Raw genomic sequence first — 19,568 nt, 5'->3', positions numbered from 1 at the left:
CTAACATAATGTTTGGCAAAGACACTCAGATTCCCCTCCCTTTTTAAGCTGCAGGGGGCTAAAATAGGGGGGGTTGGGGGTAAATGGGGGGTTGACGGTCTGGGGGTGGGAGGTGGAAAGTGGGGGTAAGATGCAGGCCTTTTGCAGTGCAAACAATCAAGGTTGGGCCACCACAGTTGCTCTTGTTTTACTGGGGTGACGCAGACACGACATGACCTTAAGCAAACAGTTTGGAACAATCTCCGCGCAGCACATCGGAATGTTCAAAAACATTGCAACTAAACAAAAAAATGTCTAAACTAGAAGATGAGAAATGGGAGATAACGGTTCGATAATGCTGCCATTTGAGACGCCTGTCTGGGGTAAAACACACCGTCCGCGCTGTGTGTGCGCTTCTCGACGCATCCTTGTGAGGAAGACGCAGCTGAACCGCCGGTCACAACGGCTACAGCTGCCGAAGGCCACAGGACCACCTAGCAACCGGCCATCTCCATTTCACAACAGGGCCTTTCACTCCCAAACACGACCGCTGGGTTCAGGGAGGGGCCCCGTTTCCCAAGAGCAGAAAGCACCGACGAACTCACTGTAAACGACGCGTCACAGCAGGAGCTCTGTCTCTGCACCCACGGCTTGGCACAGGAGAGAGAAAAGGAGAAAAGAAAAAGAAAAAAGAAAAAAACAAGAGGACAGCATGTCCTCAGTGTACTTGCAGCTGGCATTACTATAAACAACATTTTCCTTCATGAACTAGACATTCTTAAAATGCTCCAAATTATTTTTCACAGCACTCAAGCCCTGAAGACGCTCTCTACGACAAACCACCGCCGCACCTGCCAAGCTGGCGAACCATCATTAAAAGGCGGGGGGTGTGGCCTGGGCCTCGCCGAAAAGCACGCGCACCCAACCCACAGTGGGGCCTCATACTGCTCATTTACTGCACAGGACCTGCCACTGCTCCCCTAATCCAGACCCTAAATATCCCCCCTCCTCTGCCTGCCAGCCAGCCAGCCAGCCTGGCACAGACACCCAGCTTCAGAGTCGGTCTGTGCTGGGGGAAAAATCAACCATAGCCAGTATGGTTAAGAATCTTTGTTACAATTATTCATTTTCATTTTGCGCAGGAACAAACTAGAACTTAGGGAGGAAAAAAATGTGCAGAAAAATAACAAAGCCCAGAGGGGATTGTACACGGTACTTTCCCTGAAAGCAACAAACGTACGAAGCAATTATCACAAAGATATCAACAACAAAAGAAGACTAACAGAAATAAGGAAAAAAGAAAAGTAAGAAAAAATGTGAAAATATATATTGCGTGTGATGATCAAAAACAAAGGGACTGATCATTCTAACTTGTTCCCATTGCCCTTTGCCTGGATTCACAGTAATGGGTGAGGCACTGCCTCAGAAGCAGGCTCAACTTCTTTCTTCTTTCACGACACACAAGCACTGACCCATGCCTCTCCCACAATGCACCTCTCTGCGGGTTCCACATGACTGCCCTCTCGCCTCTCCTTCAGCGGCACGGCCAACTCCCTGAAGCACCGATTTAAAAAAAGAAAAAAAAAGAAAGAAAAACAAGACATTTTCCCAGCATGCAAATGTGCTGCCAGCGCTCTCTTCAATGTGAGGCGGCATTCAGCTTCACCAGGAGTCCCAGCTGTTCTGAAGCCCTGTGTTTACTTTTTAAAATCAGGCAATAAAAAAGCTTGTGTGTTCAAGGTTCTGTAAACCACCACTGCAGCGATTGACAACTGCACAGAGCCCAGTGTACTTCTGCATCTTCCTCATCCCTCTCATTTCAGCACAGTTCAACACGATAAATGGTGAAACGCGTTGTATTCAGTGTCTTTCAGATTAAAGCTCTCATTCACTCATGTGAATGGCCAACCCCATCATACCGGGGCCTGAGTAGAGAGTCTGTCCATTTAAAATCGCATGTAAAATGCACATTTATGTCAAAAAAAAAAAAACATGGCTAAATCTGTCCAGAAAATGCTTTGCATGTTCTAATTTAAATGGTAAGAACACATAATCGCCAGAACAGTGAAATCAACCATTTCCTAATTTCATGGAATGGAACAGCTACACAAATTTTGAGTTTTATAAGGCCAGGAACAACTTAAATATATATTTATATTGTGCTTTAATGTTGCTTAAAACATAAATGACAAAAGTATGACTCACGTGGCATCACGCACTATCACACAGGTCTGTACAGAATACAGGAGTCTCTTAGAAAAGGCCCAACTGGACTGTACTTGTCCAAGCCGCCCCATTTTGCAGATTGTAATCAGCTTCCTCAGTCAGTGGAAGCATTTCCTTTCCAGAGAAGATAGCACACCTGAATGAGCCTCACCTGGAACCCATCCACCCCCCACCCCCTCAGAACTACACCACCTGATAAAGTCATAAAATTCCCAATAATTAATCTCTGTCACATTAAAGACACAGTGTCCCATGAGCATGATTTACGGTGGTAGTGGAGTTTGGGCGGGGGGGGGGGGGAAGCACAGCCGTTTAGTGGCCGTCACTCAGCGAGATTCACACCCCAAACCACCACACCGCACCGCACCCCCCCACCCCGCCACCCCCCCACCCCCGCCCGTGAGAGCAGTCTGCCCGGACTGGTTGCGAAGAAAACAGCGGAGGCGGCGTGTGTGCTGTGCGCTGAAGCAACACACACAGCCCTCAGCAGAGCGGTCGGGCGCTCCGGCCTCTCTGATTGGCTGCAATCCGATAGGGGGCCCGCTGGGCCGAGCCAGTTCCGCGGACGGAATGCCGCACATACTGTGCTACACTTATCGTCGCCGCGGCAGGCAACCGTGGCGATGCCTGCGAAAAGGGCGGGAACTTAAAGCGCTTCACAAAGGAGATAAAATGCGTGGAGAAGGGCAACGGGAATTCTCTGAATGTTTGTGCAGAGTGCTTCCCAGTTGCTCGATTTTTTAAAAGAGAGGAAATACGACCCTTTATTTAACGTTTCGAATCAGCGTTACCTGGGAACTTGACCAACTAGGCCTAAACGCATGACTGACCAATGAAACTTCCATCAACTTTTTAACCTTTTATTAAAAACAGCAATTGCCCAACCTCCCGCCTATCAGCCGGTTAGCATTAGCGAACATTAGCGTGGTTCGGTATATTAGCATGGTTCGGTGCGCTCACCTGTGCGGGCGAGGGAGGGGATGGTCCCCAGGGACAGGGCCCGGTTCAGGCGCCCCGGCAGGGAGCAGGGCGAGGGCTTGCGGGCTCGGTGGGTCAGCTGCCGGCTGAGGAGGTGCGACAGGTTCGGGGGCGGCGTGGGGGCGAACGCCGAGGGGTCCGACAGGGAGGGGGACAGCGGGGGGGCCGCCTGGCCGCCGTAGAAGGAGCCGAGGGAGCTGCCGGAGAGATACCTGCAACACAGGAAGGGCAGACTTCAGCCAATACCGATGTCCCGTTCCCTACTACAGCTCTGCTGATTGGCTGGTGTAGCAACTGTACAATCTGCTGATTGGCTGCAGTCTAACTACAAACACAAAAACCTCTCGAACAGTGACCTTTCAGTTCGTGTTCAGAAAAGTAAAAATTTAGCCAACCGCAATTTACTGGAATGGGCAGGTGTACAGCCAGACACCACCAACATCAAAACAGCACTGCCTCGATATCACCACTACAAAGCACTGGAACTCATTTGCCCACATTGGCATTACTGTAGCTGCAGTACTGTTTATGGTAGGAATAATCTACAATGAGGCCTGCGTTACAGGATTAACGCCCAACGCAAAGACGAACAACCATTACATTACATTACAGGCATTTAGCAGACGCTCTTATCCAGAGCGACTTACACAACTTCTACATAGCATTATACATTGTATCCATTTATACAGATGGATATATACTGAAGCAATTTCGGTTAAGTACCTTGCTCAAGGGTTACAACGGCAGTGTCCTACCCGGGAATCGTACCTGCGACCTTTTGGTTACAAGTCCAGTTCCTTACCCACTGTGCTTACCTTACCCACCTTACACTCCGTCCACCAAACACAAAGCAGGATGCGTTCAAACCCTTCAACATACACCTCTGAGTGGATTATTCCACTTATACCATGGTCATTTGCCAAAGATTAAAATATTATAAGGAGGGGTCGTAAAAAATTTTGGGGCAATCTGTCATCAAAGTATAAACCTTTTTTGCTGGCACTAACTACAGATAGTTTGTTACAAAACTGTTTACTAGGCTTGCTGCCATTTTGACATGTTGCCATGATTACATAGGTTGGTTAGCTGATCAGGCAGCATATGGATTTAGAGCGGTGGTTAAACTTGACCTGAACTACATGGTTTTAATACACACCTAATAGCCAATCCGAATCGAGTATTCACCCAGACCATGGTATAAATGAGAGTTAACTGTATTTATTTAGCATCTGTAAGGCAATGTGATAGCTTTGATCTCATGTCATCGTGAGATCAAAAGGTGCATTTCATCAGGGATCACAGATAGCATTATGAATGATATGGACTGTTATGAAAATACAGAACAGGTTTTTGCCCCAGTGATGGGAAGAAAGATTTACATTTCGAATTGTCGGTGCTCTAAAAAGACATCTCCCATTCAGGTGACTCAAAAGCAACTGATTACAATGATGCGTAAACTTCACAGCGTAACTAATTAACAGGATCTAAATCTGGTGTGGACTCGACACAAGACTCAGTGGCCCCCGTTAGTAGCATCATCACATTTGTAAAAAAAAGTGTCCTTTTCAATAGCTCAGAATACTAACGCTAGCTATTACTGTGAATAGATTAGCGTAGCCAGTATAAAGAAAGCTGAAATGTGGCACAATTGCTCGTAAATGAGTGTAAATTTACCTGGAAAAATAACGCGAATAGTGTTTGAGCAAGTATGAGCACGACAAACACACGGCGATGAAAAGCTGTGCTGTAAACCCAGCCCAGCTGCTCGCATCACTCCTGACACTAATCACCCAGCTGGTTACTCAGACAGGAAGTGTTCAGACGGGAAACTCCAGCCTACTCCCTGAACGCAGGAAACCCCTCCCAGCAACTGCACAACACTTCCCATTTTACAGGGTTCACACCGACATCGTGAAATTAAATCCAACTACTTCCGAGCACTTATTCAAGGACCATTTCCCCATTTTCAATGACCTAGCACAAAACAAGTAACTGAAATGTGTGTTGGTTCTCTAAAAGCATAAGCACAACTTTAGATGAAAATGTTTTTAGCAATCTACCACTTTTTTTGGTATTATTCTTTCTACTGAACTCGTGATATCAAATTTGAATGAACTAATTGTTGCCAAATTGTCACACACAACGTTCTTTGCAAAATGTCGATTTTTGACCTTTTTCCAACACTTCACTAAAAAGAGTAGGTTTTCCCAGGCATTCCAGTACTTAAATTTCCGGGCATCAATTCCAAGCACTTCAAAAGCACCTCGCAAGAACACCGCACTTATGCAATGAACTGGGGGTGAAAAGAACAGCCAGTACATTTGCGAGTACGACGTTGTGGTTACACAGCACTGGGCTACAGGCTCTGTTGCAAAACTGTTTCATCACACAGTTCAGATGAGCTTCAGCGCCTCAGTAGCCAGGAGTCAAAAGCTCTTGACACTGAAGAGTTGTACGTACAGCCATTTCAACATCGAATCATGCACTTCACAAGCACTTCACATGCTGTCAGAGCCTGGTCACTTTAGGACTGGTGGGGGTGGGGGGTGGGGGGGGGGGGGGTTGTGTACGTGGGGGGGGGGGGGAATAGAGGGGAAGCCGCTTTGATAGGCAAGCTGCCATGTGGTTTCAGTGTAAGATTACGATATGCAAACAACACTGTCTGTCGCACGCCAAGGTTTAACACGGACATTCGGCAAACAGTAAGCTTCCCAGCTCCTGTCACCACATTTAAATGCGCACGCGTGCAGCAGTCATGGCAGGACACGCCGGTTAGCTAAAGCATCAAGACTACATCTAGCTACTGCCTGACACACCAGTTACAGTCGAAGAGAGGGGCAGCAGGACAAAATTAAAAGAATGAGAATGTGGTGTCTTTTTATCCCTTTTTAACTCAACCTCTCCATCCTCTACAGTGCACGCCATAGAACTGTGACATTTGGCAATGTTTGTGAATGGATTCATCCTTCAGTGTCGTTTGGCTGTTGAAGGACACTGTCCTGTGAACTGTGTGGTAGGTGCACTATGACGAAGCTGGAAAAGACACTGGCGCTTTCCAATATGGTGCATAATATTTAGTTATTAAGATCAATGCAACAGGGAAATGGCAAATATTGTCCCGTCATCAACATAGACAACTTCTCAGAAGCGGCATCGTTATTTTTGTAAAAACCTTTGTGAAAATTCAGAGAACTATGCAATCCCTGAGAATCGCTATTCAAAGGATAATTTCTGAGGCAAAATTCATACGCCAACCTTACTTGCATCCCTGATTATCAACAAACTGAAGCAATATCGCAGCCACAATAATAATAATAATCGAAAAAGCAAAAAGGTGGCCTGGCAGCAGGTTGTGTGGGAGGCTGAGCGGAGTAGCTGCTTATGTTTACAAAAAACGCTCCTTCCCTCCTCTGCCAAAATCAAATTGCAGCCATCGCTTCAACACAAACACAGATGGTATCTCGAATGACGGGGAAATCCTTTTTTCAACAAACCTTAAATAAAACACTGTCGGTGGGAGTAAGGCTTCCCTGGGCTTATTACTGCAGTATAGAGTAGCTTATCTACAGCAACCTTCCCCCATTGGCACAGGACACTGCATAGCCCTGATAAACAGAGCTTTACAGACTGAAAAACAGTTATGCACGGGGAAGGGTAAGGACAAAAACGAAGAGCATAACTGCAAATATGGTCTTTATGGAGTGACATTGCATTATAGAAAGTTACATGTCTAATTTTGGCATTACACCCACCTCCCCCAAGGACCACTCACCCACTGATGGGAGATTAGGATCATTTGTGGAGTTGGGCCCCCAAATTTACTTTGCTGCTCAAATATTGAAGAGCAAGCGAAGCACTCTGGAGTGGCTTGCAGAGTCATAAAAGACCTCAGTGAGGGCTTATGGCTGCCCAGCTGAACTTAAACAACTTCTATAGCACAGGTAAAGACCTAATGCGTCTGTCCATATGCCAAACGACACATTAAAACACTGGTTTATTCAGACAGGAGGTAACATTGTTTGCTTCCTTGTGCCACTCTGCAAAAGTTGCAGTCATGGAGGGGAGTGCATTTCCAGATTAATGATTAAATAAATACTAATTACATAATTATTAACACAAAATTTCTGACCCATCACTCTAACCACACACACACACACACACACGCACGCATGCACACACACGCACTCCAGTTTCAATGTATTACTCCCACATCAAAATGTACAAGAATGGGCCTGTAACAACCAAAAAACAACAGTCTGCCGGCATGGAATGTGGTTGCCAAGCAAGAGCAGCTTAAATGACTCCAGGGGACCAGGCGCATTTCACCCAGATCATTACTCAAAAACAGGGGCACAGTCTCCTGGCTCCAGCACAAGCACCCACTCACTTGGCAACATCGCTGCTACCGAGCCAGACTTAAGAGCAACAACAACTACACAAAAATTACACACGATGAGGACACACAACGATCACGGCCCACACTGCGCTGAGCACAACGCCAGCTAAAGCCGCGCTGCGCTGCGCTGCGCTGCCCAGACCTGCTGAAAACAACGCGGCTGTAGCCTAGCGTCTGATGAAAGCCTTCGGTGAGACGTAACGCTATCAATCACCACAACGTTAACCGCTGCCTGACAAAGTAAAGACAAGCCTTACTGACCCAGTGACAACACTAAACTAAACGGCCATTTTGCCAGCAAGGACAATGGTACTGCCGTATACGTTTAATCAGGATTCACTACATGAGGTAAATGCATTCTAATTTCCTGTCTGGTGACCTGTACTACATTCTGGATATTCTCCAGACACCAGGTGACAAACATTTGACGGATGTTACATAATCCACACCCTCTCCACCAATCATGATCGACTACCAATAATAGAGTGCGGTTAATGCTTAAGCAATACAAAAACCCTGTTGACACTTAGAATCTGCTTATGATTAATAACTACTCCATTCTATTGTGAATTCCGTTGTGGTGTGCCAGGCTCTGGATGGCAAAGACAATATTTTGTGTGAAAGTTTAAGTTTAAGAAATGTAAAAGATTACGAAATGACAGCATGAATTAATGGATTATATAAACTGATAAGTAAAAGCACAGATCAGTTACGTTGGCAAAAAGGGAGAAAGGAACCAATAATGACAGAGGAACACATACATCAATAAGGCGCACAAACATCATGTGTCCAAACATCATGCATAGTAGGGGGAGCAAAGATTGCGACGCTTTGTGTTCTGACCTTCGACCCCTTGCTCTTCTCTGGCCCGAGGATCTGCGGGTTGCCACGGCAGCAGCGAATCCGACCAGACAGCAAACGGACGAGGTGCTGAACTTGACCGTCTCCAGCCAGCCAGCGAAATCCGTCTTCAGGTAACTCTCCAGCAGGTACAGAGTCAATAGCAGGAACCAGAGCATAGAGGCCACAGCGTCGATTCGCCTCAACCTTCAGACACGAAAACACATCACTGCTCAACACATCACGCACATAATAACTTCAACAACCACAGTGGCAGCCTCTGCTCCAGCAAAATCTTTAACCCTGTCAAATAAGTTCGTTTTTTTAGTGAAATTTATTTATTACCAGGATAAGCTCTTTGAGAGGTCATCTTTTTTTTGATATTTTCGAGGGGGCCCTAACAGTTTAAGTTCAAGACATAGGTTAGCAGAGCACACCCTTTACCAACACTGTATAACTGACAGAGGAAGATACTGCGTGCTTTTCTCTGCCCTTTTGCATGGTGGACTGGATCATACAGATCTCATGTCTGGGTGAACTGGAGGCAGGGGAATCACCTGGCAGGTCCAGCCAGGAGGATGCTGGTGACGCAGGTGAGCAGCCCCAGGGAGACCACGCCCGTCTGGTGGGCCCTGCCGAACAGGAGCACCAGCCTGGCGTTCTCCAGGACCTCATCGGGCACCAGGGCCAGCAGGTCATCCCAGGCCGGCCCAACACCGCCGCCACCGCCGCCGCCCCCATCGCCGCTGGCGTTTCCGAGGGGCGTGGCAGTGTCGTTGTAGGGGGCGGAGCCGGAACCGCCCGCCCCGTCTCTGTGGGGCTGCGGGGCGCTGCTGGAAGCAGGGGGGCCTCCGGTCGACCCATACACGCCCACCGCGACCATAAAAGCGGAGGTGAGGAACGCCAGCAGCCGGAACAGTATCACTCGGACGGGCGTGGAGAAGGAGAACGTGTTCTGGAGGAGCGACCACAGAAACAAATATTAACTGCTAACCACGCTTAACAAATACCAGGCAAAGAACACTTACAATACACGTGAATAAAACTGTCACAATTTTATTATTCCCAAAAAAACAAAGTGACAGGAGAACAGAAGCAGTATGAACATAACGGATTAGTGACACGCCCAGGCAGTCCCAAGAGCCTCTAGGCTGAACCATACCTGAGGAGCGTTGCCGATTTTAATACAGTCGATCTTGAGCAATAAATTCCTTTTTGATGACAAACAAAGGAGATGCACCTCTGTACCCTCTCTCTGGCAGGTGAAGGATAAATCGAGCGTCTCCGCCAACTTTCGAGCCCCCGCGGGGCACAGTCCCCCTGCAGAGAGCTAAGCTTTTAACTCAAAAGGCTGCGAGTTCAAATCCTGGATGCGTCATTGCCGTGGCTCAAGGACGCTGCTTCGGTATATTTACATTACATTACAGACATTCAGGAGACGCTCTCATATCCGGAGCAACTTACATAGCCTTTCGCATTTTTATTTTTTACAAAGAGTCCATTTATATAGATACTGGAGCAATGCAGGTTAAGCAGGTTAAGGGCACAACGGCAGTGTCCTACCCTGGCAGCCTTTGTGTCACAAGGCCCTACACCATTACACTACACAGGCGCAGTGAATATCCAGTCGGATAAATTAACCCCAGAACCCACCGCTCTGGATTAGGCTGAAACGTATTAGGACAAACCGACCCAGGTTCCATTGCTCTAGGTAAGCCTGCAATGGTGAATGGTAAATGGACTGCATTTATATAGCGCTTTTATCCAAAGCGCTTTACAATTGAGGCCTCTCATTCACCAGAGCAGATAGGGATCAGGTGTCTTGCTCAGGGACACTTCGACACGCCCAGAGCGGGGATCGAACCAGCAACCCTCCGACTGCCAGACAACCGCTCTTACCTCCTGAGCTATGTCGCCCTGCAATGTAACAGAATAAATGGACCCAGGGCCTGTGGCTCTGGATAAGGCTGAAATGTAACAAAAGAAACAGACACAGGGCCCTATTGCTCTGGATAAGGCTGCAACGTAACAGATTAAACAGACCCAAGGCCCGTGGCTCTGGATCCAGCTGAAAGGTTACAGAACCGGATCTATGGAGGAGGCCCGCGGGCCGCACCTTGACGAAGGCCTTCTCCGTGTCGCGGCCGCGCCTCAGCTGGGGGTTGAAGAGCACGGCGCGCAGCTGGCGGTTCTGGTGCTTGATGTAGTACTCCGCCGTCGCCTGGCACGGCCGGCACAGCTTGTACGTCTGCTCCAGGTGGTGCCGGTACACCTCGATCTCCTCGTCGTACTTGTCCTGCGGCGGAAGCGAAACAAAACGATCATACTCACGCGCGGGCGGAGACAAAGTGAAACGATCGTAGTCGGGCACACAATCGCAGGCAAAAACAAAACGAAATGGTTGTAGTCGATGACTGGCAGAAACAAAATGATCGTACTTAATCACACAATCACAGGCAAAAAATTAAATAAACAAAACGACTGTATTCACTCACACAATCACAGGCAAAATGAAAGGAAACGATTGTATTCACTCACACAATCACAGGCAAAATGAAAGGAAACGATTGTATTCACTCACACAATCACAGGCAAAAACAAAACGAAATGGTTGTAGTCGATGACAGGCAGAAACAAAATGATCGTACTTAAATCACACAATCACAGGCAAAATGAAAGGAAACGATTGTATTCACTCACACAATCACAGGCAAAAGGAATGGAAACGATCGTACTCAAGCACACAATCACAGTCTTGTGCTTTTTCCCCTTATGAATTCACCTGTTATACAGGGGCATTCTCTTAGTACATCTGTTAAAGATTATACAGGAGTAATAACAAACTTAACTATACCATCCCAATATCCACAGGTTTCAACTGACAACTGCCTGGCCAGGAGAACTGCGCTGCACAATTCCAGAAATGAGGAAAACATGGAATCAAGAACATTTTACTACATTTCTGTTCATTTTATTAACCTCCAATTGCCCTGTTGAGCACAACACCACCCATAATCTTCTCACTATTAAAACTGAGAACTGTGGCTAAACGTTGGATTCAAAGATGACTTCATTAGCAGAAGGGAACCAGAAAATGCAGTTGAGGCGAAAAAAAATGAATGCATAATGCAAGCCCATGAATAACACTCAGCCATCCATGAAAAGCCACGCTCTTCACTCCTCACTCTTATCTGGATTCCTGTCAGGTCACTCAAAGCTGAAGACACCGTGTTCAAGGAAGCAAATATTCGAGATCAGGAAAAACCACTCCACAATCCAAAAAAAAAAAAAAAAGAAAAAAACACGTAGGAAGTCTCAGAAGTAAGAGAGATACGGGGCCGATTAGACCGAGCCCTGGCACTGCAGTCAGGTGCCCGTGAGCCTGGCACTCTCAGCACTGGCCCAGGTCAGGAGCTGGAAGTCTTAAATGAACAATCTTCAGAGGAAAGAAAGCTTTATAAAAATTTTTTTTAAAATTAAGTTCAAATCAATGGGCCTCTCAACAGAGCCAGAGCACGTTGGGCCGTGAGGTAGAGATTACATTACGTTACATTTATTTGGCAAACGCGGTTATCCAAAGCGACGTAGATAGCGGGGCCTTCGCGGTCGACGCGACCTCGCGTTCCGTCGGTCCGCAGAGATGGGCGGGGGCGGGATACAGAAGCACACGGGAGATCTTACGCACTTAACGAGAGGAAGAGGAAGATCCTCACCCAGGATCCACGTCACAGCGCTGCTTCGCCCCGGTGGGTGGGGGAAACCGCCGTACGGCAGGACGACCAGAGCCACGACCAGCTTACCAAACAAAAGACCAAGGCCACCGGAAAGGGAACCCGGCCGCACCCTGTCCCCAAAAACGGGCGGGGAGGAGAAATCACTGCCTTCAGTGAGCTCACAAGCTCTTCCAAGCTGCGCTACACTCAGGAGCAGCTTGTAAACATACCGCTTACTTACTTCATTTGCTTATAAAAACACACTTATCTAGCCTTACAAAGCCAACAGTTGTATGGATGGTTGTTTGCAGGAGAAATTCATGCTAAATGCCGTGCCAAAGTAAACCTGCAATGTCTCACCTGGATGTAGACCTGCCCTCTAATCGTGGACAAATCTAATACCACAACATACCTAAATTCCAATGTGGGAAGGATTTAAAAATTTTTTTTACTTGCTACACTTGTAGTAAATCCTGTCTACAGATTCAAAGTCACCACTTTTCAGAGAAACCTCATTTCATGACAGTTCAGAACCTTAAGAACAATCAGAACATTTCTGTCCAAAGATGATATATCCCAGTGGTAACCAACCCTGATCCAGGAGATCTACCATCCTATTGGTTCTCTCCAATCCCAGCAGAGCGCACCTCATTCGACAGCTAGAGATCTCATTCGTAGCTGCTAATTAGCAGAATCAAGAGTGCCAAATTAGGGGTTGAAATGAAAACCTACAGGTAGATCTCCAGGAACAGGTTTGGTTACCACTGATATCTCCTCTATTCCAACATCTTGTGCACATCTTTTGAAGTTGTCCAACATGTATTTGTTTGTGCAAATTTGCAGATGCACATTCTAATTTGCATGAATCCTCCGTATCAATATGGAGATCATTCTAACAGTGTTTTCTGTTGTCTCCACACATGTATAGCTATGTTTACATCCGCTTAGTGGAAAAACATCATTCCTTCTAAGTAACATATTTGCAATGCAAATGAGTTCAAAGGGAGAAAAAAAAAAAAAGTTTTTAGAAGAGCATCCCTTTGTCTTGCTGTTTTGACATCTACAACACCCGAAACACAGGAGTATCAAGTATTGTGTAAGCAAACAAGCGGTATACTTTGAATATTTTTTTTTTGAAACCATGTTTTCCTCTTGCTTACAACAGATAAATGAGTTATTTAGTCATTTTCAATGGCATAAACAGCAATTCAATCTTAATGAACGGCTGGTTGACCAAACAAAAGCTTTTTTTTCCGTTAGGGTTTCAGATCTCTGTAGAATGATGTGCACATATCCTTACTAACATTCATTATAACTTTCCATTTTCTCACATTCTTACCACTACTCTCCACCTGTGGAAACACAGTCCCCTTGTGGAGCACCTAAGGAACATGCATAGAAAACTGAAGACTGAAAAGCCTTGGGCATGCACTGGTGTTAATAGTGCCCTCTGGTGTTAAAACAAGGCACTACCTCAAGTCAACAGAAAAAAACCTCCAGGAGTTTACAGCAGTTCCCAACCCGTGCTATTGCTGCTTTATTGGATTAGTTTGGCTATGAAGTTGGACAGGCAAGGTAAGGAATTGGTTCTCAAACTCTGTCCTGGGAGACCACTGTGCATGCTGCTTTTCATTCCAAACACAATTATAATCCCAGAATTTTAACAAGCTGTCAATTTTACTAAGTGATTTTCACGTTTAGAGAGATTATTTTCCCTCTTAAACCACACAGTTAATGCTATGAATTATAAAAGACTAATGTTCACATTGTGCTTACTGTGCAATATAGCAAATAATTACATAACAAAAGGTAACACAATTAGGTAGCTGACTGAATTAAAGACTGAGGTAAATCAATAGGCTCCCAATTGGTGGAAGTGTGACCACTAAAACTAACAATTTGGTAGATAATGAAGAGTTCAATGGCAAAACAAATGACAATTCGCTGAACCAGCATTGTGCCAGTAAGTTTAAGGAAAACTTATGAAAGAACTTAAATAAATGTTCAACAACCTAATTTAGAGCCTATTGATTCACCTCAGTCTTTCATTTGATCAGTTAAAATGTTTAACTCTTTATGTAACTGTTTTCATTATAGCATAATAAGCAATGTGAACATGGGGTTTTTCTTCATGGCATGCATAGCCATTTCTGACATAATGTGGTTTAAATAATCCCTCTAAACATGACAAGTGATGACGGAGTCAGCAAGTGTGATAGAGAGACAGTGCTCAGTTGCAAAACATCCGATTGGATCAGCATTATGCGAAACGTAGGTGCTCCACAATACAGTGTAATCGTGTTTTGTATTGTTGGAAAACTGATGTCATTGGGAACAAGTTGGCACCTCAGCTACAAAGGTTAACCAGGTGTGATATGCTTAAAGGGAGAGTGCAAGCAGGATCACTGATCTGTACTGTTTTGTTACAATCGTGTCTTTATTTGATGATTTGGTGTTGTGCTCTGATATTTTTACATACAAGGGGAAGCATGCAATGGTTCAGGGAGACTCGTCAACACGTTCTCCGACGCATCACACGCGTATAGCTATTTGACTACTCACATTTTGCGCAATCGTATTATCATTATTACTAAACACACTGAATAATAAACTGCATTCATTTTAACCTGGCATTCCTCTTAGACTCTTACCACTGCACATTTAGCAGTTTTAAGGCCCTGGCCTACACATAAAACTCAGGATATCTGCACGCCGTAGTCACTTGCCTATACGCTAGCGTCATAGCAGGACACACAAATGTATTTGTGGCGGCTACACAAGCCAAAGACACGTCCGCGTCTCCCGAGCTAGACAGCGGTCCGTACAGAGAAACACTACCGGAGGACAGCAGCCTCCTTCTCCTCCTTCTGTCTACGCTTAACTGTTAGCACAGAGGAAAAGTTAAAACACTGCAAGACAACATCAAATGAATCCTGTTCCAGTAGCACCGGATAAGGCTATATGCTTTCCTTCGCCACTAGGATACTTCCGGTGTTTGGTTTGCGGAGGGGTTTCTTACAGTTGGTGACCTCGACGCGATTGAGTTTTGGTTTCTTGCTGATGGTGACCTTGACGCACAGTTTGGTGTAGCAGAGAGGTTTCTTACACTGGACCTCAACATCCCAAGGGCCTCCTGCTTCATGTTCTAGCCCTGCTAAGCTATTCAAAGCATTACCAACTCAGCATGAAAAAAGTGCTTCCTCATACGAGTGTGAAATTCACCCTAAACACCCACCTAGGCCCCCTTGTTCTGGCAGTTCTCAAACTGAAACAGTGCATGTTAAATGCACTTCAATAAATTCTTTTAAAATTGTACAAACCTCAAAAAACCGGGACCAGAAGAGGTTAAGGGTACTTTCAGACACGGCACTCAAGTGCTATATTAACACAGTCCAAAGTATCACACAGGTGCCAAAAAAAAAAAAGCAGTGGGGAAAAAAAAAATGTGTTTGCTACTTGTCAAATGGCATACCTGCTGCTCTTCAGAAAGGTCATGCATTTCCATACTGAACCACAGTTCCCAACATGCAACTAATGCAGCTCCGAATCAGCGAAATCCTAGAAGCTCATTTGTCTGGAAATAGGACAGTGAATAACGAGGCATCACAGCCAAATAATTCTTTCTGCGTGTCTCTTCATGAGCGTGGGCCAGCGAGGCCATGCGATCAATGACAAAGGAACTGAAAGTTAGCAGGCAGGTAGCTGGAGATGGGACGCTGCTTTGAAATGGGAGGGGGGTGACTACCTTATTTGTCACCAATCCTTTTGAACAAAAGAATGAACTCTCTTTCTCCCTGTGTATTCTCGCCATCAATGCCTAATGTCTGCTGAGCAAATGCTCACGTACTGCGTACGTCCCCTTAATATTAACGTTCCCACAGCTTCCCTCAAGTTTAACAGCTGCTGCCAGGACTGTCCAAAAGCACAAGGGTTGATTCGGCAGCTGCGGCGAACGAGCATTGGCAAACACAACTGCAGCGCCACATGCACGGCACTACCACGCGGTGAAACCTGAGGCGCCGGCGCGCGCACATACACACACACAGTCACAGTCACACACACACACACACAGTCACAGTCACACACACACACACACAGTCACAGTCACAGTCACACACACACACACGCACACACACACACACACAGTCACAGTCACACACACACACACACACACACACACAGTCACAGTCACACACACACACACACACACACGCACGTACGTCATCGCGGGGCATGAAGGAGGACAGCTGCCGGATCTTCAGCGTCTGGCTGTTGTTGCACTTCTTGCAGAGCAGCGTCGGGCAGTTGGCCCACTGCGGTCTCCGTGGCGACTCGTACAGTGAAAAGCCCGGCGAGACGCCGTGGTTCAGGTGCTCTGAGTACTGGGCCGGGATGGGCTTGTTGTAGTCGCCGTTCTGGAGAAGAGCACGGGTGGTAAAAGATCCGATAAAGGAGCAATAAAGGAAGCTACAAGTCTTATCCCACCTCTCCCCCCCGCCCCCTAACTTTAAAATTCAGCTACCGCTAATCTTGCATGCAGATCAGCAGTTCGCTCTACTTTTGAAAGAAAATGGAACACGGAGCAGTGCGTGCACAGTGATAATGTGAATCTCGTCATCTTTCACAGCCAACTCTTGGACTGGGGGCAACTTGCATGCCACTAGAGGAACTAAACAGAGATGTGATTTATATAAAAAAAACTCATTTAAAAACACTGATCTTCGGACCCCAGCAGAGGCATATCATAAGCACACACACCACAGCACCCTTTTACAACAGACAGCAGGAAAGATATACAGATTTACATACAGAATAATACAGAAATACAGATGTCTACAGGGTCCATAGACAGCTAGGGTCAAAAAATCAGTATTTCCTAATTAATCACAGATAATCACCTCCCTGCTACTGGATGGGTGGCCCAAGGAACCCTGGATGATTTAAAACACCTTTTCCCCCTGCTTGGACAAGGCAACCTCTGCCCACCACGGCTGACTGCAGATCATAAAGGGCTGAAGGCAGACCCAAAGGGGGTCTAGACCAGGGGTGGGCAAACCCTGGTCCTGGGGAGCCGTAGGGCCTGCTGATTTTCGTTTTCACCTTAAATACAACAACCACTTCAGACCAGAGAAAGCAGGTGAGGGGAGTTAATCGTGTGATCACCTGCTTTAATTGATCGATTAAGTAAGCGCCAAGTAAAAAAAACAAAAACCAGCACACCCGGTGGCTCTCCGGGATCTGGGTTGGCAACCCCCCGGGTCCAGACCCACCATGAACAACCTCAGCTAACCTAGCTCAGGGGCGTTCAACACACAGGAACTGCAGTCACGGTTTCCCCTCATTCGGCACAGTCTCCTCCTCTACTCCGCAGAACACAGCTTACCTCCTGGAATCCGTTGTACTGCTCGCAGTTGGGGCAGTCCCAGCAGTTCCTGTTCCCGTAAGGAACCACCGTGTCCTGGTTGCAGAACCAGCAGTTCACGTTGACGTGCGACGGTTTCTTTCTGCAGGAAAAGGCACACCTTTCAGAGTGGCACACTTTTTTATCACCTTACTGACTCATCCGCCAAAGCTCAGACACCGATGTACGCTTGTTAGAACACAGGTTATAGGTGTAACCTCCCTGGCCCCACACCCTTTCACTGGATAGTTGGCTAGATTTGAACAGTTAAGATGACAGAGATTACAGGGAGGTTGATGACCCAGCTGATTGTACCATGGCTGTGAGAGGTTTAATTTCATAAATTGACTGTAAGCTTAGGGGTGTAACTAGGTAGCTGTTTCGTAGTTGACTTAGTTAATGCACTCGTCTTAACTACTGCTTGTATTTTTGCATAGACTGCGTTGTTGCTGTTCTTGTTTGTGTTAGTGTTAATCAGTTTAACCTACAGGGGTCCAAGTTGAACTATGCGGTTGTTCCCTGCACTTGGAACGGTACTTCTCTCTAGGGTTTTCGACACACTTGTTCCTGATTATGATTATACACTTTGTTGTACGTCACTTTGGATAAGAGCGTCTGCCCAATGCCTGTAATGTAATGTAATCCAGGTGACCTGCAGAGACTCAGTAAAGGCAATATACATTAATCTGAAACGTCTGCATCTCCTGTAAGCGTGACTAAGGCGACCGTCAGGTTGTTTAACTATGCAAAGCGCTTGTTCTCTGTGTAAAGGCATCCCCATGGTCTGGTACGGAATCATGACCTTGCCTGTGGTGACTCTGGACAGCAATGCCACGTGACTAGACTAATGTTTCCCATCGAGGACAGGTTTCTGTTCTCTCGTAGTCTCACGCGCACAATCAGGTATCAGCACTAATTGACTCCACACGACATTGCAGTTGAGTATTAATCATGCCTATGGCACTGGCATGGCTAAACAATCTAGGCTTGATGATGCCGTTTACTACATATTATTGGAGTAAACTATAACCATATAACGGCAAAGATATATGGTTATCCTGATGAACGGGTTACTTTGTCAAGATTGCGGATCAGCAAGATTATCCCAGGTGCAAGTCAAATGGCGAGCGTGCACATTGGACATACCAAAGCAATTAAACTTTATAATTTAATACAATTTACATACACAAAAAAGGCCTGTATTGGGACCTAGGCTGATATTTTGTACAGTATTTCACCTTATAAAAAAACACATCATTCAGAAGCCTAAATTCGCCAAGTGAAGTTCAGGAAAAGTCATAACGAACTTAACAACATAATGCTATGGTTTGGTGGTCTGGGAGACTAGTTAACGGAAAACTGTTAAAACGAGAAGAGCTGCAACTTAGCTACACCTACCAAGGAAAAACACTATCTAGTCGTTAATGTTAGCTAATGCTTCTTCAGAGCAGTTCTTCTTTCTGTTCTCAGTGTATCATTCCCTTGGGCAGCAAAGTTAGCTAAGGTTACCTCTAGTCGTTCACGATTGTCGTGTGGACTTTACAGTGTTAGTACCAATCTTTTATTGACTGAATCAGTTTGCCACCTTGGTACTGTCAGACTCCGTCCTTCCACTCGCCGAGACCGTGGACAACAACAACAAAGAATTGTACAAATTGCAGTCGCAAAAAATTACTTCGGGTTCAGCTACTCCGAAGACTCAGGGAACGAAAAACAAGCTTGTCGCTGACGTTATACTCATGACGTTAAAGCCGCTACTATACAAATTTAACGGTACTCGGTGGTAAGCAAATGAGCTAACTCACATGCTACAGCTAGCAACAGTACGTACGGTACGGTATTAACTTGGCGGACAGCAGGGGAACAGCATGGGAGCAAGCAGCTGACTTCCGACCACTCCGTGCAGCTACCTATAAGATGATAGCTCTTCGTTAAAAACAACGAAACAGTCAGCTTGCCGAAGCCTGGTTTGCTAACTGCAGTGGTCGTTACGTTTTTTGCTAATCAGCTAACGACCTAACCGGCTAAATACAGC

The 19,568-nt window shown here is 46.1% G+C and overlaps 1 protein-coding gene across 1 annotated transcript in view; it reads right to left on the bottom strand.

Moving 5' to 3' along the window:
- LOC135235362 (transmembrane protein 201-like) overlaps positions 1 to 19,568 on the bottom strand; it is a 28,954-nt gene that overhangs the window by 8,852 nt on the left and 534 nt on the right. The window contains exons 2-7 of the mRNA XM_064300792.1: positions 17,516 to 17,636; positions 16,353 to 16,547; positions 10,536 to 10,715; positions 8,977 to 9,374; positions 8,423 to 8,626; positions 3,166 to 3,395 (exon numbers count right to left, since the gene is read on the bottom strand). Of these exons, the coding sequence (XP_064156862.1) occupies positions 3,166 to 3,395; positions 8,423 to 8,626; positions 8,977 to 9,374; positions 10,536 to 10,715; positions 16,353 to 16,547; positions 17,516 to 17,636 (1,328 nt within the window). The remainder of the gene's footprint in view (positions 1 to 3,165; positions 3,396 to 8,422; positions 8,627 to 8,976; positions 9,375 to 10,535; positions 10,716 to 16,352; positions 16,548 to 17,515; positions 17,637 to 19,568) is intronic.

This window comes from Anguilla rostrata, chromosome 11 (genome assembly GCF_018555375.3).
Source record: "Anguilla rostrata isolate EN2019 chromosome 11, ASM1855537v3, whole genome shotgun sequence".
Classification (NCBI taxonomy): Eukaryota; Metazoa; Chordata; class Actinopteri; order Anguilliformes; family Anguillidae; genus Anguilla; species Anguilla rostrata.
The sequence above is the reverse complement of the archived record's forward strand: the minus strand, read 5'-3'. Positions and strand labels throughout refer to the sequence as shown.